Source organism: Meriones unguiculatus, chromosome 1 (assembly GCF_030254825.1).
Source record: "Meriones unguiculatus strain TT.TT164.6M chromosome 1, Bangor_MerUng_6.1, whole genome shotgun sequence".
Lineage (NCBI taxonomy): Eukaryota > Metazoa > Chordata > Mammalia > Rodentia > Muridae > Meriones > Meriones unguiculatus.
In genome coordinates this window covers 111,371,725-111,397,955 of record NC_083349.1, presented here as the reverse complement: position 1 = coordinate 111,397,955, position 26,231 = coordinate 111,371,725, and the positions used below count along the sequence as shown (strand labels likewise).

Here is a 26,231-nt window from a genome sequence, read left to right as displayed (position 1 = left end):
CCGTGTCTTCTGTAGCCCACCTGGATTCCTATCACAAGAGAAAGGGTTGTTGTGGGTTTTTTTTGGGGGGGTGGTTGGTGTGTGTGTGTGTGTGTGTATACAGAGATAATCCATTAAGATCACAGCCTAGAGAGGAGACAGGTAGATAATGGAGTCCTCTGGACAGAGGCAGGCAGCCAACAATCTCTACCTGATACTGAGGCACCAACAAAGTCTCATGGGACCACAGGAGATGGCAAAGCTTGGTGTGACTGAGGGGACTCTGTGAGAATCCCTAGAGGAGGCTGCATAAAGCTGAGGCTCACGGGACCTTGGGAGACCCTAAGTATAATAAATGACTTGGTCAAAAGAGCAGGAAGTGTGGGGCATAAACTCAGAGGGTGGGAACATGTCGGGATGATGAAGCTGTTACTAAAAGTAAGAGCAGACCCTGGAAGGCTGTATGAGTCCACAGAGAGGAGTTTAACAGTAAGGGCCCATCCCGGACCACCCCCACCCCCAGAGAAGGAAAGGGCCTCATGGTAGCAGAAGACTGTGTGACTCAATGATAACATCAAGTTTTCCCAGTCATTCTCTCCCCAGGCCCAAACTGCCAACTCCTGGGCAAACCTTGGGCGTTGGGATAAGGGCATCCATCCAGGGAAAGAGGGGAGATGCTTCTCTTCATTTTGTGAAGACTTCAGAGCTGAAAGGAGAGCTGGCTCCTAGCACTTCGTGGCTGGCATGGCTGTACAAAGCATCCACTGAGGAGGCTGCTTGTGCACGCTCTCATTTGTCCCCATGGTGTCAGCGCACATGCAGCTGCCCTGCTCCCAGATGAATTGCCCTCTGGGTATGCGTGACACAGTCTTCCCTGGGCTTTCTCGGTGTATTTCCCAACTGCTCTGAGTTTATAATGTTTTCAGGTCCTTTATCATACATGTGTCATAAATACCAACGGGGCCAGGAACATTTATCACCTAGCTGGGTTCCTGCTTGAGCCCTGAAAAAAAAAATCATCTGGCTACACAACCTTTCTCGGGGCTCTGATTTAATGGGCTTCTCTGCTGCAGAGCCACTGGAATTCTTTGCCTTTTAATATTTGACACCCCTTTCTCTTTATTACCATGTCAGATAGCCCTTCTAGACAAGCTGGAATGAGCCCATTAGTCTCTGACAAATAACTTGTGTCATTTGGTAAAAAATATGCAGAGATTTGGCCGCAGCTTCATCTCTAGTCTTGGGTCTGTCTGTAGTCTCATTGTCCTCTAAATAAGCAGGCAGCTCCAGGCAGCCCATCTTAGCATCACCTGGTCCCTCTCATGCCCTGGAAGCTGGGTCTGTGGGGTTTATTTCATTCCAACCAAGTACAATGGAGCTGAAGATTGGGGTGGCTAGAGATAGCCATAGCTGGGGTAGAAGATCATCAGGCTTGGAAGAGCATCAGTCAGCAAAGCCAAAAAGCGTCCACTCACAGGTGAATGGGATGTAAAGCGGGATGTGCTTACCATCAGCTCTGAGTCAGGAGGAAATCCTTACACACGGCACAGCGTAGACAAACCTTGAAGGCATGCAAGTAAAATAAGCCAATCCCAGGAGGACAAGTGTTTGTGGTTTCACATACACGGCATCTCCAGGGGAGTCAAACTCATGGTGACCGATGTATAATGTTGAGCAGGGGCTGGGGGATATACAGTTCCAGTTGGGAAAGATTCCAGCAATAAGTTGTAAAGCAGTGTATGTGTGCTTGACACCACTAAACTGTACACTTAAGAGATGGGCACAGTGGAATGTTTGCACTTTTTTTTTTTTAAATTAGCCATATACCAAAGCTAACAAAGGGAAAACTGACAGAGGCAAGTCCCCTGAGTTCATGACTCTGTCACTTATTCCTGCCTTCTGAATCAAGAGGCTAGGCTAACCAGCAATTCTCAAACATACTGGCTTAAAAGGTAACTCACTCACCTAGACAGTGGTTCTGGTTAAGCAATTTGAGGATTAGGTCAGGCTGATCCTGGCAGAGTCTGGCTACTCTACATGACATTCTGGAATGGCTCATCTCTGCTCCATGCCATCTCTCATCTTCCATTAGGCTAGCCCCAGTTTATTTGTGTGGAGATGGTGGTGAGGTTCTCCAGAGGTAGCAAAGGCAAGCAGGTCTCCTTGAGGCTGTGGTTGACACCTACATAAGATGCTCTCTGCTGCATTCCTTAAGACCAGCCACAATTCAAAGGGTGGAAAATGACCTCTTTAGAGCACAGAACTTTTGCAACTTACTGTGTGGGTTAAACACGTGTCAGGCCCTGAGCTGAGTGTTGCAGGTAAAAAATGTAAATACAACACAGTCTGGTGCAGGAGGCAGATGTGTAAATAAATAATTACAAGGCATAGTATGTTGTGAAAAAATAAAGGCAGCTCAGGATGCTGAGAAAAGCATGAATGGAGAGGCAGAGGGCAGGGGCTATAGGGAGAAAGTGGCAAGGAAGCCTGGAACCAGATGACATCAGGACTGCCATGGAAAACCAATGGTGATCAACCAGATGAAGAATAAGGGAGAAAGACTTGGGCAGAAGGGAGCATGTTTGGAAGCAGAGTGCTATCTAGGGCACAGGGGTATTTCACTAGAAAGAAAAGGAAAGTAGAGGAGAAGCTGGGGCTCAAGGACACCCTACTCCCTCTACTCACCCTTGAAGGCGTGGTTTAACCAGGGGCCAATGGCTGAAATGCTGTAGGGAGCTGCAGTACGGAAGTGGATTGGAAGGAGGCAGGCTGGAAATGGGAAGCACTCTGATCCTGTGCTTCTTGCCAGGTGGTCTTAGTGGGAGGGGAATCCCTAATGTGTGTGGAGGGCAAGGGAAGCAAGGCACAGAGCAGCCAAGTCAATAAGCATGGGGGTGGGGTATTCCCCTCAAAGCCAAGAAGACCAGGGAAAGACGCCTGATGCCAGGCAGCAGGGATGGAGGCCAAAGCTGAGGCTCTCCAGGTGGGCTCAGATTATCAGCACCCTCACTAATATGGTACCACTGAGTCTTTGCCTGGAGAGAGCCCAAGGGTCTCTGGTCCAGCCTGAATCCGAGAGGTACAAGGTGCTGCCAGGAGCCATGGAAACACAGGCTTGGTCCAGGTTCCATCCAAATCCTGCAGCCCTTCCCATACCAGGCCCTACTTTTTGGACTGTTTCCAAGAGACACCTTAAAAATTCAGGAGGGTTATTCTGCTCGTAGACAAGGGTGAGGAAGGCAAGCATCTTCCCCCCAGGCCAGAAGGTCCTGGCTTCCTCCTATGGGTTCAGGGCGTGCTTCTGACAAGTACGGACTGTGGTACCCACCCTCCCCGGCAGCACGCCGCAGGCAGTGGCAAGCACATACCAACTGATCAATACTTGGAATGCGCTGGGCCTGCCGTGAAAAGGGATCCCCTGGTGAGCACTTTCACAAATTGGAAATTTTCCTCTGGAAGTGAATAATCGTCCCCAACTATGAAATCAGATTTCTGAAAAGGTAGAGCTGCAGAGAGCGGGAAACCCCCATGTGTAGAGAGGTGATACCCGAATCCCAGGCACCTTGTCAGATCTGGACCTGGACTTGGGATTCCTGGTGCAGCCAGTGTTGCTGCTGGGATGAAGGCTGTGGTTAGAGTCCTTGCCAGAACCTTGGCCTGTAGGGAAAACCGCTGAAACATCAGAGCACAGTAGGTCCAAGAATGGGTGTTGGCCCGGCCCTACCACTAGCTGACTCCTACAAGCAACTGGGGGTCTGCTTTCTGACACAGTATGATGATCAGAGAGCCACAAGGCTATTTTGTCCTACATGAATTGGAGGCACCACGGGCTGGGGTAACTCACCCAGGGCCACTAACCACCCTGTGACAAGTCCAGAAATGAGAACTAGGATGCAGGAGCTAGAGAGACAGCTGACAATGCGTACCGCTCTTCCAGAGGACCTGAGTTCAGTTCCCAGCACCCTGTCAGGTGGCTCACACTGCCTGTAGATCCAGCTACTAATGCACTCTTCCTGTCTCTGCCAGTACCCGCACTCATGTGTACACACACACACACACACACACACACACACACCTTTTACATTTTAAAAATATTTTAATGCTCTAAGAGTTTAGAATCTCCACCTGGACTTCTCTCCCACCATTATCTCTACCCCCCTCTTTACTCATAAATGATGTAACCCACCAGGTTCACTCAGCTGCAGGCTCTGTGGGCATCCAAGGCACCTTCACATGTGCCCTGCCAACCTCCCCGAGCCCTGTCCGTTGGTCTCCATCCTGGGCCTCTCTCTACCGCTCGTGCCTTACCGCCTCTTTCTCTCCAGGCTCAGCCTAAGTCAAACTCTCCCCACCCCCCCTTTCTCAGATGTTCCTTTCCCCCTCCCATCTCAAAGCAGCTGAGGCCTAAATGCTTTCTTTGCTCTGCAGTCTCCATTAAGCCTCTTCATCTTTCAGTGAGATCATAGAAGAGGTCCACCACCAACAGCAGTTTGAATCTGCTTCAGTGACATTGGGCACAGTAGGTGCTGACCATATGCTACACCGTTAACTTTCAACAAGCAGGCTCGCTGGGATTCCCTTGAGCTTAATTCACCACAGGATTAAGCTCAAGCTCCTTGGCACGGTTCTCAGGATGTAGTCTCACCTGCCACCTGTGGCATTCCTGTTGCTCTCCAGCTCTCTGCTCACCTAAACCCAGCCACACAGCTCACCAGCCTTGTCTCTGTGCCCGGCTGAAGATGGAGGACCCAGCCAGAGTATTCCACACGCACACCTCCAGACATTCTCCCACAGTCCAAGTCAGCCTAACATGTGGTGGCGGGTCCATGGCTTAGCGTAACCCGTGGCTCAGGGGACACTTCCACCACCTCGGTGCCCACATGCAGCATGTTTTCTAGGATCCGTATCCTCTGTCTTCAGCAGAGCTCGAGCCCAGGGTATACCTGTGAAGGACGGCCTGCAGGACTGTCAAGGCCCACTAATCCTATTGTCATCCCTGAGCTGGACTAGATCATGTGACCCCACTGGTCTCTGCAAACAGAAATAGGAACCTCAGCTCCCTGTTGACAGGTATCAATGGAGAGGCTCGGAGAGGCATGGAGGACCTGCCACAGGTTGAGGTAACTCACCCAAGGCCATCTAACTACCTTGTGACAAATCCTGAATAAGAAGTAGGGCTTAGGGTATTCTCAGCACTCAACTGGTACTGAAGTAGGGAAGACCAGAGTGTATTCTAGAAAACCAGCTTCACTCAACAGAGACCTGGAGGACTTAGGGTGATGGTAAGGGAACCTTCCTGTCATTGTCCCCTTTAACTGTCTAATGACAGTCTAGGACAGCCTGACACAAGGATCTAGGGCTCTGTGATGTCCAACTACTACATGCAAAGGATGAGGAGTCCTGAATGTAGCCAGATGTGGTGGGGCCAGGGAGGAATGATGCTCATCCTAAAGCCATAACTTCAGCAAAGGGAAAAAGATACCTTAATTGAATGGGCTAGCTGGTAGGCCCCTCTCTCCTCCTCCCTTCTAGCCCTTGGGTTGGGTCTGGGAGAAGATGTTGACGTCCCTAGGTCTGGAGCCCACAGGCCTGGATTCTGTCTGTGCCAGCCCCGGTGGCCAAGACTCCGGGCGAAGGTAGGTACACATTGGGGCAAGAAATAACACCATTCCATCCCCAAGCCACTTCCTAAGACCTGCAGAGTCTGCAAACCAGCTTCCCGTGGTCAAATGCACAGGCATTTGGCAAGGCTGGGCATCCTGGAAGGCTAGCCTAGAAAATGAGGCTGATGCAGAGAAACACCCCCACCCAACCCACCTTACCCCTTGCTTGCTTGCTTACCCCAGACGTCCCTGAAAGTGTGAGATGGAAGGAGGCACTTGCCAAACCCTCCTTGGGCCTTCTGTTCTCCGGCTTCCCTTCCCAGGAAACTTGTTCCATACCATGGCTTGAGTGTCTAACAGAGGGGATGCTGTTTCTGCAGGGTTTGTGGGTTTTGTTCTTCTGAACCATGTCCCGCCCATCTTGCATCACAATGCCATGCTTTACTTGGTACATCGGCACCATTGGCATTTGGAGAACTTATTCCATGGTTCTAAGATAGATTTTTTTTTTTGTAGCTGTTTGTGGTAATGTATTTTTTGTTTCTAATTTGTGGGGAATTCTTAATTCCCCACCCTGCTCCCTGATCTTTCAGTATCTGGGTTTGTTTGTTTTTTTAAAATCACATTTGGGTTTTGGTTTGTTTTTGTTTTTTGTTTTTTTTTTTTTTTTGTTTTATTTTGTTTTGTTTTTGCTTTTCTTAAGTTGTTACTCCCTTGGTTATGTAGCCCCTCCCAGTGGCTGCTTGTTGACACATTGTTTGTGGCCTCTTTTGACTGTCAGTGTTCAGCCAGCTTTGCCAAGAAAGAATATCAAGTATTTTCTATTTCTCTACTTCTTGAAAAAAAAAAATTAATTAAAAATAAAAAATAAAAACCTCTTAATGGGAACCTGGCCCTGTCTGTCTTCTCTATTCTGCAGAAATGTTGAAGGAATTGAACCAGCAACGCAGAGCGAAAGCGTTTACAGACCTGAAAATTGTTGTTGAAGGCAGAGAGTTTGAAGTCCACCAAAATGTTCTAGCTTCCTGCAGCTTGTATTTCAAGGACCTGATTCAAAGGTTTGCCTTCCTTCCAGCTGTGGTCGGGTCTGTTCCTTCGTAGGACGCTTTTGTGTCGCTTTTCTCCTCCCCTCTCTTGCAGGTTCCTGAAGTGTGACTCCCTGTCACAGAGCCAGTAGCCATCTCTCCTCCCCCTCCCCAGTGCCCACACACACACACACACACACACACACACAGACACACACACACACACACACACAGCCTCAGAGCAGCCACTGCCCTTGCTCCCACACAACTGCCTCACTGGCCACTAGGGGCTAGCCCACAGTAGGCCGCACACACACCCCCTCAAACCACATGTTCTTGGCACATCACAAGCCCTCCCTGAGACTAAGAGGACTGTAGACTCCATTTTAAGGGACCATTACACACTGCTCCATCCCTCAGGGTCCCCAGATCCACCATCTCTGTTGTTGATGGTGAGCCTAATGCCAGGAAAGCATACAGAGCAGGCCATCCCCTCTGAGGGACACCAGGCACCCCAGAGACTGTTCCTCCCCAGCCTGAATCTCGGGGGAAGAGTGTATAAGCCAAGCGTCATGCTTGAACACTGGGCACTGAGTGCAGACCATTTGTGTCCTAAACACGGTCTCTCAGCCCTCACTTCCCCTCAGCCCACGCTGGCACCACCGGCCATTCCTACCTGGATCAACGTCAATGGTGCCTGAGTATCTGTTTTTCCATTTTGCTGATTTAAGAAAAGAATTGTTTGGGGCTCTTTCCTACCCTTGCAAAGATGTCAGGGCCACCTCCTAGTTCCTTAGGGAGGGAGAGCAGCCGAGGGGCCAGCCCAGGGTAACGCTCACATTTCTCTCACCCATCAGCAGATTAATGCCGCTGCTCATTTTGCCTTGCAGCCTCTCCGGGGAGGACGCTGAGCCTGGACAGAGCTCAGAGTGAGAGGACAGGACCTCTGCTTGCTTCCCAATGCTGTGTTTGGACTTGCCAACTAACCCCAGAGCGACTGTGTTTTGTTTCAGGATGGCACACTGGCTGGCATCTCCTTTCCTATCCCTTGTGTCCTTTGGCATAGAGCCAGGCCGCCGGCTGTGTGTGAGGGCCCACTCAGCCTCACTGGCCCTGGGCCACACAGGAGGGGCAGGCTCTTTGTGACATCCCATTTCCTGGACAACTCCGTCTCCTGTCCCTATGCTTAGGTTCTCTGTGTCTGAGGTCAAGGATTAGAGGCATAAGTCTGGGGGAAGAGGCATGTCCAGTGACCTTTTCAGCACAGAGGCTCATTTTAGGAAATTCTGGGAAGCAGTGGCTAGCACCTGGCTATAGGCACACAGCAAATAATCTGGGACCTTGAGCCCTGATCCGGATGGGTTACAGAGCATGAGGTTAATGTAGAGCAGTGGTCCAGCCCTGGACTAGAAGCCTTTGAAGACAAGTCAAAGCCAGACTCCACCACACAACAGGGAGGAGGACCCTGATAGGTGGGAACCTTATTGAACAGGGAGAGAAGGAGGAAGACCCTTCCAGATAAGGAGAGTAGGGAAAAACATATATGGACCAGACACAGGACCAGGTTGCCTCTTCAGGTGCAGTTGTAAGCAGGTCCTGCCTCCCCAGTGGCCTTCTGAGCTTGCTGGGAGGTGAGGGGGGGGGGTACCCACCTACTTCAGTAGCCCTGTTGGGAAAGGATGGGCATTCCATCCAAGTTGCTGGGAGAGAGAGCCCCCCTCCCCCTGGGAGCCAGGAGACCTGGGTCCTACAAGTATGAACACCAAAACATGAGAAGAAGATGTCAGGGTCATAAGAGGAAAGAGAGCTGGTAAACACTCCAGTGTCAGGGGATAGCTGGGCAGGATGGCCAGGAGAGCACACAGCATGCCTTGCTTTCAGGACCTAAAGGGCACTCAAGTTCCCTCATGGTAGGTAGACAGGTATATGAATCTGCCTGAGTCAGGGCTGAGGTTTGGGGCCTTGAGCATGCATGGAGTACCTTCAGGAATTAAGGGAGAAATTGAAGCTGTGTTTGTTTGTAGGTATTTTGAATCTTCTTTCTCTGTCCCTGCCTCAGCGTACATGTTGCCATTCACGCTGATGGCTGCAAATAAATGCTTTTGAAAGAGGGAAACGAGATCTTCACAGGAAGATGATATCTTTATGTGCCACAGGGCCCCAAATTCCTTACTGTCAGAGGGCAGCTGATGTTGTCATCCTGTTGTTTCAGTCCCCGTCACATGAGTGACCACCCTCAAGCCTTTGGAATAGCCTCAGGGAGATAAAGTGGCCCAGGCCAGGGGCTGTTCCCTTATGAGGTTGAGGAAGTAGGGACAATCTGGGTCTCAGGGCTTTTTATGGTTCAATACTGACCTGCCCTGCCCTGTCAGAGCAGGAAACATCCCCCCCCATACCAGAAGCCCAGACTTGGAAATTCAAGCTGAGTTCCTTCCCACCACCAACCTAGGTCATGTGTCCACTGCTCCATCCCTCTTCTCAGTGTGACCACCTTTCCTGGAACCTTAGCAGGAACATATAGGAAGCTGAATCACTTACTCATTCCCTTCTGCAAACAGGCAGGGTCTCTCCTGAGCCAGACCTACCCAAAATCCTCATCGACAGACAGTATATGGATCGGACAAGGGAAGCATGAAGCAGAGAGACTGATAGGAGCCAATTCATAAGCTTTGCATTAAGCCTGGACACATACATAGACACACACACACACACACAAACACACAGTATCAGTGTGAGACTGAGCAGAAAAGCTGGGCCTCTCACACAACAGTCAAGCACCTCAGTGGCCTGGCAGTCCCAAGGCCCTACCTCATCCAGGCCCTTTCCTCACACATCCATTGATGAGCTACCTCCTTTAAGCCATCCCTTCACCGCCTCTCTTTTTGATAATATTGCCACCTGCTGACAAGCGTTATAGATGTGTTGGCATGAGGAGCTCCTGAAGTTGGCATCCCCATTCTACAGATGAGGATCTTGATGCCTCGGACATTCAAATAACACAGAGATACTAGCTGGCCCGGAAGCTTCTTACCGTCCATTAACCTAGAAAACCAAACTGTGCTTTCTGTTTGTAGGCAAAGTCAGTGAGGGAGAAGAGAGGAGTCTCGGAGCTAACACTGTGCACAAGTAGGGCGTGTGCACATACATGTGTGCGCACTCGTGTGTGCACTCCAGGTGCACATGTGATGTTAGGAGGTGTGCAGGGAATGTTGGGAACACTGGCCCAAGACCCACCGAGAAGAACAGAATTCCCCTTCAAGACAGGCACTTGTGTGCAGGCATGCAAGGGGACTGGGCCCGCTAGTTGAGGCCCGCTAGGAGGCCTTGGACATGAGTGCAGAAGGCCAGCAGCCAGCCAGGGCAAAGGCAAACCACAGGCCTGTTCCACCTGACCTTTGGTCAGCCAACCTGAGTTCCACAGGGTGATCAGAGGGGAAACTGAGAGACAAGGGATGGGCACACCACCTTTGGACAGCGAGGAAGGACAAAGGGTCAAGGCACTGCCTCAGGAGAAAAGCAGAGACAACAACTTTGAGGTGCCACCTTTCAGTGGTGAACGGGCTGTTCATCCTTCCCTTTTCTACTCGCACACTTGGAGGGAATCCGTCAGTGGCCCTCTGGGTTGGACTCCCAGGCCTAGAACTGCATCTTACCCCTAGCCTGCATGATCCGCCCTAGCTTTTCTTCTTTGGCCCTTGGCAACGTCCCCTCACTTACCCTCTGGGCACCAAGAATCGCGTAGGCTGCACAGGTGCCATAGAGACATTAATCAAGGCTAGTCACTTCTATTGAATAATTGTGGGTTACAGGCCCCATCAGAGAGGGCAGCCATGTCTCCCAGCACATCTCTTAACATTAAGATGTGGGAGAAAATGTCCAGCACCTGAGAAAAGCTGTCTCTCACCATACCAAAGAAGACAGAGACTTGAGCATGACAGGCAACCCTCTAGCTGAGGTCCATCCCCTCTCCAACACGCACACACACCGCACACACACATACACACCTCACATGTATGACATGTGAATTCTAGTCTCTTTTTACATTGAATGAAAACGATGAATGAATTCACTGGTTTTTGTAACCTGATTTTCACAGAGCCTGATACTAAACTCTGGGCTTCTTGCTCCTTCTTCAACCATGATATAGGAAGCCAGAGTGGATTCTGACTCAGTGACCCACCTCACAACTGACGTGGTGCTTTTCATGTAGCGGTACCTCTTTCCCCAAGTGCCTCATCTAGAACACACATGTGTGCCTTGAAAAGAAAGCAACAAGAAGAGGGAGAACACCTCTTAGGTGTCGGCAGAATGATGGAGACCAGATCCATTGCCTTGCCTCCTCTCAGAGAGTGGTCCAAAGCCTGCCAAAGTCCACAGGATCCAGTGGGGCTTGGGTGTGCCTGGACACAGTGCTCTGAAGCCAATGACATAGGGCAGGGTAGAAATCACATCAGAGGGGTAGGACAGAGTGCCTGCTGTCTGACACTCACCATTGCCCTACACCTCCAGACAGTGCTCAATTCCAAAGGCCACACAGGCAGGTGAGGGAGAGGGCAACCTATGCCAGAGGAGTCCTCTGCTGAAGGCGGGTTCTCCAAGATCCTAATAGTTCAAGATAGGCATCTCTGACACCTCTGTAGACCCAACCCTGCTGAACAGGAACTGTGCCTAGGAACTTGAACTCTCCTGGGCAGCCTCACTTGAAAGTAACTTCAGGCAGAGTCTAGTCTCAGGCACTGTGTGTGCTGGGGTGCCACACTTTTACCATCCCCCCCAAGTGTGAGAATCACAGACAGCATTTCTATCATCTATTTCTGTGGGTCTGTACAGCCTTATACCATTGGGTCATGACCCCCAGGGGCCAGCAGCTTACTCAGGACTAGTTTAGAACAGGCCAGAGGAGACAGCATCCTTCACACCTGTGAAGAATGCAGCATTATAGCCACCATCAGAGTTACCCACCAGCTGAGGTGTCCCCGAGGGGATCTGCTCAGAGTGCTAGACCTACAGGCTGCAAAGTAGAAGGACAACCATCTAATGATCGGAGCCAGTCATTGCCAGACTTTGGTGGCCCTTACAGTTCTCTAAACTACACATGAACCACCCAGTAGACACAATTTGTGTGTCAGGGGATACCAAAACTCCCACGCCTCCTCTAAACCTTGAACTAGGCTACACTGCCTGGTGATCCTGTGCAGCCAAGAGGAAGGGCCTAGCTCTTCCCATCCCAGGAGCCTCCGGCACCCCTTTCAGATCATTTGCCCAATGGAGACAGCCACAGCCATGAATTCTCTGGCTGAGGTCTTCTCTGATTTCACTGCATTACCATGCTCTCCAGCTCCTGAACTTAGCCCGGGATCCCTGGTGCCCTTCAGTAGTGCAGATAACTCCGTCTCCAAAGCCCTCTCCCAGGATCAGCCTTGAGAAGCAACAGACAGCAGTGGTAGCCTCACCAATCCTTTATAGCCATAACTCCAATTCCAGCACTGGGTTAGCCACAGAGACAGAGAGAGTGTGTGTTCCTTGAAGACCTACCTCAGCTCTTTTGAGCTCCTCTGTCTGAGGACTCAGGGACACACTGAGCTGGCAATTGTTTGGTGACAGCAGTGAAACAGATCTTGAGAAAAGGTGAGCAGCCCCTGTTGACCTAATCACCCCTGCCACATCACGACCCAGCCTGACTTCCACAAAGCCTGAGGAAGTACAGAGGAAAGGCCAAGCCATTAGGATGAACATGGAGGCAGCAAAGATTTAGAGCAAGAAGTTGACCAGATAGCTTCAGAGGCCTAGGATAATCAGGATTTATGGAGTCTTTAGGAGGCACTTTAGACCTATTTACATACCTAACAAAGGCACCCAGGCCTGGGAATCCATCTCAACAGTAAAACACATGTGCGTAAAGTCACCTTAGCATTGAGCATTGAGTGAGCATGTGTGGGCTTTGAGGACCTCAGCCTAGACCCTCTGTGTGGCCAGTATTTTGCCTTTTCTCTTCCTAGGCATGCTGTCAGGCCATAGAAGCACCAGGCCTTAGGGCCTCTGGTCACATGATCCACCTGTGGGAAAGGAGCCCTAAGCAGGACCTTGTGGCCTGCGTGCTGTGGGTTGTGTCTGGGCTTTGAAGGCTTAAACATTCACAGTCTGTCGGCAGAAATGCAAATACTGTGGTGTAGAGGAATTTCCTGGGAAGGGGTTTCTCTCTCCAAGTCACACTGAGCCTCAGCAGGACTTGACGCCTCATCTACTTCCATCTTGTTTGGCAGAATAGGAGGCCGAGGGCCTGAGAGGCTCAAGATATCTGCCTGTCAGTGGCAAAGCAGGGTACCCAGGTCCATTTGCTCCATGCTAGTGCTCTGGCCACGCACCCAGCAGCTGCCCTTAGCCTCTTTAGCCAAGCTACTGTCTTACCAGGCATTTGCACACCTCTACCGCCCACCCCAGGTACACCCAAGGGACCAGTGTCAAGAGTCTTGGCCCCTGGCTTTTGCATAAGTCATTAGGTTCTGCTGCAGCCCCAGTCAGGCCAGGCTCAGTGAGGGAAGCTGGCCCGCTGAGAATAGCCAAGTTGGTGTGGTCAAGCCAATGGCCTCTGAGAAACCTGCCTCCTGACTTAATGCTCTGGGTGTTTTTTTGTTTTTTTGTTTTTTTTCTCCCGGCCTCACTTCTGTATCGGTGTGTTCTCGCTTCATCTGATCTGTTTCCTTCCAGGTCCAGCTGTAGGGAGCGGCTGCCAGGCCTTAGGGGCCTTTGCAATGGTTTTGTATTTCTGTAGACACCAGATATAAACATACTGATATATTTGTGTCCCTCCCCTGCTCCCCCACCCCAGTTCACAAGCCCGATGCACACTCTACACGCAGGCCACTCTGACCTCTGACCCCGTGTTCCATGTGGCAGGAGGCCCCCCGCCCCGGGCCAGGCCCCAGGTCATGGCTGCTGGCTGTCTGTGGCGGAAGTCCTTGGTTGTTTTCCTTTCCCCTCCCCAGCTCTAACCATTCTGTCCATCTATCTCGTCTCGTCTTCAGTTTCAAAGCAATGTCATGAAGGGCTTCCCTTCCATGCCTAAAAGGAAACAATATGATTTTTGGAACGTTTGGGGTTGGGGGCACTTCCTGGGTAGCCTTCCAAGGCCCTGGGTCTTCAAGATGTGCTCAGAAGAAGTCTCCTGATTGGCTAGAATGGCCACCAATCAGGAGCCTTTGATCCTCAGCCTGGAGGAGATTCTGCCATGTGAAGCAGTGAGTCCTGCTTTGCCAGGGCATGCTGGTACCATTTGGTGTAGACACCAGGTCCAGCAGGGAGCTGAACCATATTGTTTCCCTTTGTGGCCAGTCCTGGTCCTCGTCCCCATCCACGGCTCATGCTTTTTGATTTGCATCTTTTTTGCATGGACATGCCAAGTAGTGATAAGCAGGGTTTTCTGTTCTCTGGGGCGCCTCTGGTCAGATTCTTCTCTTTCAGATCCTGTGTCAGGTCATTAGGTTCAGGTGTGTCATTGCTGTGTCCTCTGAGTCCTAAGACAAAGGGCGTGACTGAGGTGTACAGGGAGAGCTGGCCCTGTGAGGAAGCGGCAGTGGCCGCAGGGGTGGCAGGTGAGAACAGCCTGGTTTCTGTGCCTTAGGTCGGTGCAGGACGGCAGCCAGGGCAGCCGGGAGAAGCTGGAGCTGGTGCTGTCCAACCTGCAGGCTGATGTGCTGGAGTTACTGCTGGAGTTTGTCTACACCGGGTCTCTGGTCATCGACTCAGCCAATGCCAAGACTCTGCTTGAGGCAGCCAGCAAGTTCCAGTTCCACACCTTCTGCAAGGTCTGCGTGTCCTTTCTCGGTGAGCTGACCAGGGAGCCTTTACATCACGTGGAGGAAATGGTGCATAAGCCATCAAGAGCCGAGCGAGGAGGACCGTGTGTCCCCCAGATCATGCCAGAATACCTAGAGTTCACCTGGGCGTGTGGGTGGCTTGATGGAAGGACATGCATGGAAGGGGTCACTGTGCCCTCGGCCTCTAAGCCCAGAATGAATCAACCACACACTCCGTTTCCCTTTAACATATTGGTTCCCAGGCCACCCAGATACATGGACAGGCCAGGGCTTCTTCTAATCTAACCCTTTCAAGCCCAGGGCTGTTTTGCAAGACACGGATCTTGGTGTGGAATTCACACACCCCACCCTACCCCCAAACTCCCTGCTCAGAGCATGCTCACTTTACATAGCGTGGTGTTGCTCACCTGGGCTGGGAGTTGTGGAGTAGGGGGAAAAGGCCAGCATCACAGAAAAACCCAAAGCCTGGAGTGTGGCATGCAGAAAGAAAAGCCAGAGGTTGGGAGCAGATCGGATGAGGACTGCTGAAGGAGCCAGTCAATCCAGGAGAGTCGGGAGCCATAGTGGCAGAATGAGGCACACACCCAGTTCTAGCCTGAAGAGCCATTAGCCAGATTTCAGAAGACCAGTGAGCCAGACCCCAGGTTCTAGATGGCCAACTAGGGGATTCTGGGGGCTGTGGGAGACAGTGGGTTGATACGTGAGGGCTGTCATTTACAGGCCCTAAAGAAATTGTCTGTGACATCAGGCATGCCTGTCATCGTTGAAGACATCGTAAATCTCAGTGTGGCCACTACCCACAACCCAGGCCCAAACCCCAAATCCATGGGCAGGGAGAGGCTCACTCCATTCTTCACAGCTCTGATTTTGGTGCTGTGGTCTGCAGGGATCAAAAACTAGGCCCTAGGAGGCCCACATGAACCAGGGCAGAGAAAAACTGAGGAAAGGCTCAGGATCACAGGAGGTAGGCTGATGACAATTAAGGATGTGGCGGCAGAGCCACAAAGAAATAGGTTTGAGAGAAGATCCAGGGGTGGAAAAAAAAAAAAAAAGATCCAGGGGTGGCGATGGGAACAAGAGGTGGTTCTTCCGGGACTCCTGGATCAGTGACCGTTCATTCTTAACTGCAGAGAAGCAGCTGACCGCCAGCAACTGTCTAGGAGTGCTGGCCATGGCTGAGGCCATGCAGTGCAGCGAGCTCTACCACATGGCCAAGGCCTTCGCGCTGCAGATCTTCCCCGAGGTGGCCGCCCAGGAGGAGATCCTCAGCATCTCTAAGGATGACTTTATCGCCTACGTCTCCAATGACAGCCTCAACACCAAGGCCGAGGAGCTGGTCTACGAAACTGTCATCAAGTGGATCAAGAAGGACCCAGCAGCACGTGCACAGGTCAGACCTGTTCCACCTGGTCCCTGCAGGGGCGGGATCTGCCACAAGGGTGGAGAAAGGGCTGCAAAGGATTGTGTAAGAGTCAGAAATAATGAAAGCAAGGAAGTCCATTACACACACACACACGCATGCACGCAAGCACCTCCACACGTACAATGGCAGAGAGGGAAAAGAGGGAGTGAAGATGAGACTCAGTCTCCAGAGGGTTCTTAAAGACTTCCACTCCACATAGAATGAGTCTCCAAGTTTGCCAAGGGTGTGGGTAGGAAGTGCCTGGGCCCTTTACAGAAAAGTGGCCACCTGGGATAAGGGTCCCAGGAAGCCAGAGCACATATAATTGCTATCAAGGGGGTGGAGAGCAAACAAGCCATTCTGGAGGTGGGAAACCACTGAGTGTGTGACAGGGAAGAACAGGAGTTACCAGAGGAGACAGAAAAGCCAGAATGACCATCCCCAGGAGGAAAGACAACCAGCCACGCTATCTCCAGATAGTCACCCAAGACTCAGGGAGCCCCAGCTGAGGCCCTGTGCAGAAAGGAACTGCCATTGGCTATTTGGTAAGGAGCCTGAAAGTCAGGGCAGCTACAGGAAGCCCCTGGAAGAGCCAGAGTGTAGAACAACAAAGGGGACCATGGTGGAAGTAAGAACCTAACCAGCTGGGACAGAGCCCGGGAAGCCAGCCCCCAGAACACACTGAAGTCACCAAGAGCTGGGTCAGAAGGGCTGTCACATTTCATTGGGCATAAAAAGAAGGACAAGGCGACACATGCCTGTAACACAGTACTGCGAGGTAGAAGCAGGAGGGTTGGGAGTTCAAGACCAGACTTGACTACACAGTGAGCCTCAGCCTGGCCTACAAGAGGCTCTGACTCAAGGGAAAGGAGGAGATTAAGGGAGAAGGGAAAAGGAGGGAGGGGAAGAAAAGGAAAGATGGAGACACGGATGAGAGAGAGAGATGGAATACAGAGATGATTCCCTACCCCATCTCCACCCCACCACTGAGTTCTTAGAGTCCAGGAGAAGCGGGTTCCTTGTCTGATGAGCTTGGCAAGTTTTTTTGCTTCTTTGCTGTAGAGAAAGGAATAGAACTTATGCAGATAATGACAGCAACTGTCGCAACTCCAAGTGTGTATGAGCTCCACCAGGCTTGCCCGGGGACCCTGGGCTCGGCACTTCCCGTTGGCTAAGTGCTGCACCCCTCCAGAAAGACCCCTTGCCCCCAAGAACAAACACTGTGTAATTCTCCACTTCTCCCTCCCCCATGCGTCCTGATGTACACACACACACACACATACACACACACACACACACACACACACACACACACACACTCTCACATGCACCTGCCCACCACCTGACAGAAGTCTCCAACTCTCCTAACTCAAACATCATCTTCCCTGCGACACCCCTCATTTCTGCACCTTCCACAGCCCTAGCTATCACCCAATAAACTGCGAACACTTTCAGATCAGAGGCAGGGTCTCATCAGCCAGCGCAGCTCCGGTAACAAGCTTAACATATGGTCTGTACTGGCGACCAATTACTCCTGCCAGTCATTCTCTGGACGAAACAAAAGTGGGTGGAGTGGTGAGTGCTTTGCCTGTCGAAGGGGAAGTTCACATCAACTCGGGAAAAGCCTTGAATGAAGGATGAGAGGGTCCAGGAGCCAGGATGAGACGAGGTGAAGCTACTGAGGAGCTGTAGCATTAGGGACACACAAGGTGTCACAGTTTCCTCACACCTGACAGTCATCGGCTGGTTTAAGTTCTCCGGGGTCCCCCCCCCTTCCTGTCACACTCAGACCTCTTCAAGACAGGAGGCTCCCGCTCTCCCGGCTTCAGCCGCCTTGCAGCCTGATGCACAGCCAGAATCTGCAACACAGGGGGAGCATGGAGATGGGAGGCTGGAGTGGGTAGAGGGATAGTTACTCTGGGGCTGCCTGGCTGCAGCCCCTAGGCCTCCAGTTAGCCCTCCATGCCTTCCCCTTGCCTAGTACGGCAGGCTGGGCAGTGTGTGCGCCCAAGACACACCCAGGTGAGGAGTCCTTCTCCACTGAGCTCCTAAGAGGCCGCTTCCTCTCAGCAGAACCCCGCATCTTCTGTCCCACAGTATGCTGCGGAGCTGCTAGCCGCGGTCCGCCTTCCGTTCATCCACCCCAGCTACCTGCTTAATGTGGTGGACAACGAAGAGCTCATCAAGTCATCAGAGGCATGTCGGGACCTGGTCAATGAGGCTAAACGCTACCACATGCTGCCCCACGCCCGGCAGGAGATGCAGACACCCCGAACCCGGCCCCGCCTATCTGCAGGTACCAAGGCACAGGACCCAAATCCCCACATTTGCACCTTGGAGTCAGCCAGCTCCAGGTGGTCCCCCGGACCAGGCACAGGCACAGATGCTGACAATGTCCGGGGTGTGTCCCAAGGGTGCCCATCCATCTTCCCGCAGGTGTGGCCGAGGTCATCGTTTTGGTCGGAGGCCGTCAGATGGTGGGGATGACCCAGCGCTCCCTGGTGGCTGTCACCTGCTGGAACCCGCAGAACAACAAGTGGTACCCCTTGGCCTCACTGCCTTTCTATGACCGAGAGTTCTTCAGCGTAGTGAGTGCCGGGGACAACATCTACCTCTCAGGTGAGGCTCCCAAGGGCTGGGTGGGGACCAGGATGTGTTGCCCAGATGGACCTCTGCCCGTTCATAGGGCTGAGCAAGGCCAGCGCCCCCGAGGATCTACTGCGCTGATCAAGCCTCCTGCTGCTGTCCCCGGAGATGGCATGCTGCCCTCAGGCCCCTCCTGAGCCCCTGCCCACTCTGTGTACCCCCCATATTGTCTCTAGGTGGTATGGAATCGGGGGTGACGCTGGCTGATGTCTGGTGCTACATGTCCCTATTGGATAACTGGAACCTCGTCTCCAGAATGACTGTCCCTCGCTGTCGCCACAATAGTCTCGTCTATGATGGGAAGATTTACACACTTGGGGGACTTGGCGCGGCAGGCAACGTGGACCATGTGGAGAGGTAAGGCAGCCGTAGTCCCTGAGCGGGCATCTCTAGCAGTCACTGAATGCTAACGTCACGTCCCTCTACCCCCAACCCTGCTCCAACACACAAACATACACGCTCGACAGCCACCTGATACCTGTGGCCTATAGACCACCATTGTGCATAATAAAAAGATGTGAACACAAATGTGAGCCTATCAGTCTCCAAAGAGGACATTCTTGTCAACATCTCCTCAGGTGTAACACAGCATGGTGGCCCAAGGTCCAGTCACGGAAGGACATGAGTGAGCTTGGTTCACAGTACGCAGTAGATTGCAAGCAACAGCCTAGAGATATATTAGAGTTCAGGAGGAAAACCAGAACCCATGCCCCAAGCATGGGCCGTGCCAGGGGTTGTGCCACTTTGTCCAGCCAAGTAAGGGCCGCGCCCATCCTTCTATCCCACACATGCCAGGCAACTGGTAGTGATGCAGAGAAGAGAAACCACTCGCCACCCGAGCAGTGTAGGTGCAGGGTCTAGCCAGACCTCTAGGATTCTTCAGAGGAAAACCGTAAACCAGGGAGCTCAAGATTCCAGCTGTTTCCCACCCCAACCCCAGACAGGCTGTTGAAGATTTGGTATGATTCAAGCATAGGCCAGAAGCTGGAGGGGGTACTCCTCGGGGTGGGGGGATGCCAAGATCCTTTCCTCCAAACCAGGAAGACTGCTCTTGTAAGAGAAGGGTTGGGTCACCTCAAGAAAGATGCTCAGGATCTCTAGTTAGCAGAGCAGGGAGACCTCAACCTCTCTTCAGGAGAAACTAGCTCCCCAGAGAGTGGCACAGACGGCTGACCTGGCAAGCCATAACCCAGCTACGTTCGGTAGAACCCTCTTCACTCTTTCCCCCACCCTGGCCCACACCCTTAGCTGCCACCAGCAAGCACACTCTGCAGTGTGATCCTTTCTGCCTGTGAAGCCACACACACCCCTCAATTTGAATTTTTCCCCCCTGGGTAGCTAATTGGACACTTGATGAATGTTCCGGCAAGGAAGCTTTCAGAATGAGACAGGTTCTGAATGTTCACTGTGGGCTTTTAACTCCCCCAAGTGGAGCCAGAGATGGCTTGGTAACAACATTTAATTGTCTTATTGATTTGATGATAACGAGAAATCCCTGGGAGATTATGAACATATTAATACTGTGCTTGGACTCAGACCAGCCCTAACACTGGGGGGGGGGTCTTCAGCCTAACCTGCTGCATGTCCAGGAGTGCCCCAGAAGCATCGACTTCCAGTCATTTGTCACCCAATAATAAACACACGAGCAAGGAGACATTTTCTATGTAGGAGTCCGCTGAGCTGGATGTCATCCTGCTTCGCCTCTGTCAGCTATTTTTAATCTCCTAAGATGCTGATTACTCATTTTGCAAAGTTCTCCTTGTTGATAAATACAGGGATTTGTTGAAAGATCAAATGCACTGACTGACGGGGAGGCAGGAGCAAGCTCTACTCCTCTCGCTTTCCTTGGGCCCTAAAGCACTTCTCGGAGGCCCCAGGGGGCCGCCTGTACAGGCCTTCCCTACAGAGCTCAGCCTTCCAGCTGGCTGGAAAATAAATGTCAGCTCCAAGCACCTGAGAGTAAGGCCATCCCCAGGAGGCCCAGTGAATGAAAGAGCAAGTGGGGATCACAGAGAGACCTGAGGGACCCTGAGCACTCCCTCAGACCAGGGATACCTCTCATCAGTGCTTGTAGGATGGGACAAAGACTCAAAGACCCTTAGGTGGTGCCCATGCAAGAAGGGTGGGGGAGGGAGGCACCCGCTGCTACCCAAGGAACAGGCCCCTTTGGGTAAGTCATTCTCTGTGGCACGTGGAAGCAGTGAAGAGAATTCAGGGTGACGGGAAGGTCAGTGTAATGGGGACAGACATGAGGGCGCTTTGTTCCCCAGGAAGCACTGATGGTACAAATTGCTATTATATTGATAATGAATGAGATATATAGTGTATTATAATTATATTACATTACTGTGTTACAGGAATAGAGCAAGATTACATAATTATAGATTAAAACAACAGCGCCATACACAAACCTGTATTATATCATTATATAAATAACTGGGTCTAATATTTTATAGCAATATATTGCAGGAGCTGTGGTTACTGCATAAATGATAGTGGAACGCCTCACTCGGCTGGGCCATTTGCATGTCATTAGCATATCCTTCTCAAGCAGGAAGCTGACAGATTGAGCTGACGGGAGGGCTCATGGCTTGGCAATCAGCCACCTGGAATAACAAACTCTCAGGAAATTTGTGTTTGGCGGAATGTGTCATTATGCCGAAAGACTGAGGACTAACAGCCACATAATCTTTCTCATCTCCCAGCTCTTTCTGTGGGAGCGCTTTGGCTCACTGCCATATTGGCTTAAAGAACAGATATCTGAACTTCTGACACTGCCCCCCAAAAGACACTTACTCCATTGCATATTAGCTATATATCACCCATCCACGCCTGAACAGCATCAGTTCTGGCTGCCCCAGAAGAAACTTTGGCTTCTCCTTATGTCCAAGTCCAGAACTGGATGTCACACACACTCCAAAACCAGAGACGCATAAGACCCTTTTCCCAGAGCACCCAGCTCTGAGCTAATGATGGCTCTTCTCCAAAGGAGGCTCACGGGGGTTTGCGGGGGGGGGGGGCGTGGGAGCCATGTGCTGTTCATGACCATGTGCTAACTGAACTCTGTGGTATCGCAGCAAGCGAACTCGGGCCCTTGCTTTGGGTGTAGACGCATACGGAGCGGAGATTAGTGTGCTAATAGGCCCATGGTAAGTGTCGGGGCAGCTACAGGCAGGCAGGAGCATTGAGAGGCAGCAAGCTCCTCAGAGCACTGAACAGAAATGTTTCTGAATGGGATATGGTGGCGCTGTCCTCCAACAGCAAACCTTAAGGAGAGCAACCCCTTGGCCAGCCCACTTAACTCCAGTTCTGCTCGCCCCAGTAGCTGCTCCCTTCCTCCCTTCCCTCAATATGTCTGGACCTCTCCATCCTTTTCACGTTGCTACTTCATCCTTCACTGTATGTGAATCAGATCTGTGCCTTTTCCCTTCTGCCTGGAACTGGTAGGGAAAATCCTAGCATCCTACAGACTGGTCCTACTATGCACTGGAGACCCAAGCCTCCACGAAAGGTACTGGTTGCTGCAAGGCACTCTTGGGTCTGCCCTGTTAGTCACTTCCTCCCAAAAGCAAGACCCTCCCCTCTTTCCTCAAAGCCCGGATTCCACACACAGTCTCCCCCTAACTACTTTCACCCACCAACTCACTGCCTACCAGAGTAAATGGGGCCATGGATTAAGAACTCAAATGTTCCGGGGGTACAGGATTTGCTTAGAATGAAGGTAGCCCTGCATTTCATCCCTGGCATTATAAAGAGTAGGGATGGTTGGCCACACTTGTAAGCTCAGCACTTAGGAGATCCCAGAGGTCACATTCATCCTTGGATACTTAGAAGGTACCAGACCAGCCTGGGATACATGAATCCCTCTAAAGCAAAAAAAATCAACAACCAAACAACAAAAGCTTTTCACATGTCTCCACTAACTCCAGCAATACGCCTGCAGCTGTCCCACCTTCTCGTGTCTGTGTGCACACAACTTCTTTTGTTTTAATTAGCATCTTCTATATCTGCCACAAACCCTACAGGACCCAGGAGCCTTCAGTTCTTTGTCGTGACCTACAAGGACAAATAGCAGATCCCCATAGGCAGAGAGAGGGCTCAGTACTCTTCAGGATTCCATGTGGTCCCCAGCTATGTATTCTCTTTCTTCTGGCCTCTACTTCCTCTCCCTCTCCCTCTCTCCCTCTCTCCCTCTCTCCTTCTCTCTCTCTCCCTCTCCCTGTCAATCTCCCTCTCCCCCCACCATTTCTCTCTCTGGCTCTCTCACTCTCTCTGGCTCTGGCTCTCTCTTGCTCTCACTCTCATCCTCTCCCTTCCTCCCTTCCTCCCCCCTCTCTCAATAGGATGTATCCAGGCTGACCTTGAACTCCTGGGTCATCATCTGAGTGCTGGGACTCAGTTGTGTGTCATCCTTTCTTGCTTATACTGCAAAGTCCCTCTGGCTACCCACAGGGGACTAGTTCCAGAATGCCTGTCGAGCCACATCCTCGAGTGCTCAAGTCCTCATATAAAATGGCATAGTATCTGCATGGAAATACCTGTGCACATCCTGCCGGAGATGCTGGATATTTCAAATCATTTCACATGCCACCTACAATACCTACTGCAATGCAAGTGCTATGTAAAGAGCTGTTATACTGTATTGCTTTGTAAATAATGGAAAATCTGTACATGTTCAATACAGATATAATTTTTCAGCTATTTCCTATCTACATCCGATTGCATCTATGGTTGCAGAATGCACAGATTTGGAGCCTGGCTGTTTAGTTAACTTTTGTTCATTCCCTTGGACTTCTTCCAGCTTACACAAAAATGTACTTACCACCCCTCCCACCAACTCCCCATTAAAACAAAGCCAGGGTGTGGCAGAGTTTATCTCCGTGGGCTCAGGAGAAGCAACCGGTAACATTTGGAGAGCTGTGCGACCCAATTATTACTAAAAATCAGAATTCCATATCAAAATACAGATAATCCATTCCTCACAACTCATCACTTTTTTGGCCGGCCACCATATTTACCTGCTCTGCAGTTGAGATTTCATGTGACTGTTGGAGCTGCCTGTGGGGAGAGAGTCTAGACAACAGTGACCACAGCACAGGGTCTTCTCCCCATGGCTCCCGTGTCCTAACTGATAGCTCAGGCAGGTGGGAGGGCTTACATCACAGAAACCAGCAACTGTTACCAGGATGTTTTCCTCAGAGGTGGCTGAGAAACCCTGATGAGCATTCTACTTTAAAAAAAAAAAAAAAAAAAAAAAAAGCCCCTGATGATCCGATGCTCCTTTCTAGGCACCCCTATGTCTGCCCTCTTCAGGGCTCAGCTCCCTCAGGGAGAAGTCTGTGCTTCTGTGCTTGCTGTCTCTGTCTGCACTGTGCACACAATGCCTTCTGGCCCTCCCCCTTTCTCCTACAGCGCCCTTGTCCCCAAGGACACCATGATCTGCTCAAGACTTCATGCCTTAACCCCACCTTCCACCCCTGAGGCCCTTTGCAATTTACAGCATGGTTGCTGGCTAATAACCCCACACTCACTACCCCCAAACAGGGCTCTTCTCCACCCCTCACAGCCAACCCTCCCAGAGCTTGTCCTCAGCCTCCCGGCCGCCTGCACTCCCTAGCGCGTTCCTCAGCTCTCATTCCCATCTTTGTGCTAGTGAACCCAAAGATCAACCCAGATCTATGTAACCAGTTGCCTGCTGCACAGCCCTGACATGTCCCCCCAGACAGATTAGAACTGGATTCTTCCTTCTCTGCTAGCTTCCTCCCCAGTCCTTCTAAGACAGAGACCTCAAGACACCGTTCGCAGAGCTGTCCCTCTCGGCTACAATATCCCTGCAGCAAATGTACCTCCCCTCACCTCTCCGGGGCCCAGTACCTCACACTCATCGTTCTTTGACCCAAACCCATCGCTCACTTCTCATTAAGCTTCCTGTGGGTGACTAGTCTAACTGGTCTCTCTGCATCCTGACTCCTCACTGTACCTTCTCTACCCTGCAGCCACAGTGATCTCTCTCTAGTCTGATTGTGTTATTTGCCTGCTTAAACCCTCGGTGCTTTCCCACCGTTGTGTTTGGAAAGCCCGAGTCCCCAAGCTTGGCACACATGGTCTTCTAATCTACCCAACCTCCAGCCACTCTGAGCTACTCTAGATGCCCCTCAAATGCCACTGGGCTCACGTTTGCCCCTCCATGTTCAGTGAGCTTCCTGACTCCATTTGTGCCTTCCCAATCTCTGCCTGACATTGATAGCTCATCCACCCCTCCAGGCCCAGCCCCAGATCACTCTCCAGAGAGAACTAGCCCCACCCGTGAGAGAAAGCTGAGTGTCCTACGGTATGCATGTTGGCCCCCTCACTCGTCACCATGCCACACCATCCTTCACAGCTATTCGATTTGGCATGGTTAATGTGGCTGTCCTCCCCACTGCGCTAGCGGCAACATGATGGCAGACATGGCACTTAGGTCACCCTGGCCTCCCCCAGGGGATGCTGGGTGCACCGTCACCACAAGGGCGCTCACTGTATTAGTAAGTACAGGATCTACACAGAGGTCGGACAGGCAGCAAAAGAGCCACTGCAGCTCAAGAGGAGGCCTACAGAGCCAGTTTGGAGCAACGCCTAGAAGTGACTCAAGCCTGTGTCCCCATCTGTGGGCTTAGGCTATGCCAGCGACACTGACAACAGAAAGCAGGTGCTGGATTCCCCAAATGCTGCTATGCCGGGCTTCGGCCTGCCTCACACAAGGGCTGTGTCTCTCTCTCCTCTTCACAGATATGACACTATCACCAACCAATGGGAGGCGGTAGCCCCTCTACCTAAGGCAGTACATTCGGCAGCGGCCACTGTGTGTGGTGGCAAGATCTACGTGTTTGGTGGGGTGAATGAGGCAGGTCGAGCCGCAGGTGTCCTTCAGTCCTATGTACCACAGACCAACACGTGGAGCTTCATTGAGTCCCCAATGATAGGTAAGAATCTGGTGCCTGCCCCACAGTCTCGCCTCCCACAGCCCACATGGACTCTGGCTAAGCCCAATGACTCTGCAGAGCCAGGTGTAGGCAGACCCAAAGTCCAGGGGCAGCGGGAATGCCTGTACCTTCAAAAGAGCAGGCCAGTTAAGGCTCAGGCTGCTCCTGTTCCCAGCCTGTCCTCAGGGCAATCAGTGACATACTGCCATTGGAAATACTGTTGGGAAAGAAAGAGGAGAGAGGGAAAACCTATGTGCCTTGACCACCTGCTCTGCCATTCTCACAGACAACAAGTATGCACCCGCTGTCACCCTCAACGGCTTTGTGTTCATCCTGGGAGGAGCTTATGCCAGAGCCACCACCATCTACGACCCGGAGAAAGGCAACATCAAGGCGGGGCCAAACATGAATCACTCTCGGCAGTTCTGCAGGTGAGAGGGTACCTCAGCTGGGGTTGTGAAGGAGTGGGGTAGGGCTTCTCAGGCCTGAGAAAATTCTGTCTCCTCTGGCCGATCATAACTGACAGGCTCCTGGTGGGGTTCTGAGTCCTCAAGTTTCAAACTCTTCTTCAGGACCACAACTCATGGTCAGACTATTCTGTTGCTGACAGTGGCATCTGGAATACCGAGTCAATGATGAAGAGGCCCATGCATTCACCTGAAACTACAAGTAACAGCAAAGACTGAGTACCAGGTGGAAGCTGGGTCTTTAGAGAGAAACAGGAAAATAATAATGATAACAACAACAGGAAAACCCAGAGTAGTAAGGAACTAGAAGATAGCCTACTAGAGGCCTCA

The 26,231-nt window shown here is 51.6% G+C and overlaps 1 protein-coding gene across 6 annotated transcripts in view; it reads left to right on the top strand.

The window, feature by feature from the left end:
* Nucleotides 1-26,231, top strand: part of Klhl29 (kelch like family member 29) — a 294,873-nt gene that overhangs the window by 264,700 nt on the left and 3,942 nt on the right. For all 6 annotated transcript variants that reach the window (XM_021644969.2, XM_060365570.1, XM_060365561.1 and 3 more), the window contains 8 exons: nt 6,502-6,640; nt 14,229-14,431; nt 15,555-15,814; nt 17,924-18,122; nt 18,263-18,445; nt 18,649-18,829; nt 25,241-25,434; nt 25,721-25,865. In XM_021644969.2, coding sequence (XP_021500644.1) covers nt 6,502-6,640; nt 14,229-14,431; nt 15,555-15,814; nt 17,924-18,122; nt 18,263-18,445; nt 18,649-18,829; nt 25,241-25,434; nt 25,721-25,865 — 1,504 coding nt within the window. The remainder of the gene's footprint in view (nt 1-6,501; nt 6,641-14,228; nt 14,432-15,554; nt 15,815-17,923; nt 18,123-18,262; nt 18,446-18,648; nt 18,830-25,240; nt 25,435-25,720; nt 25,866-26,231) is intronic.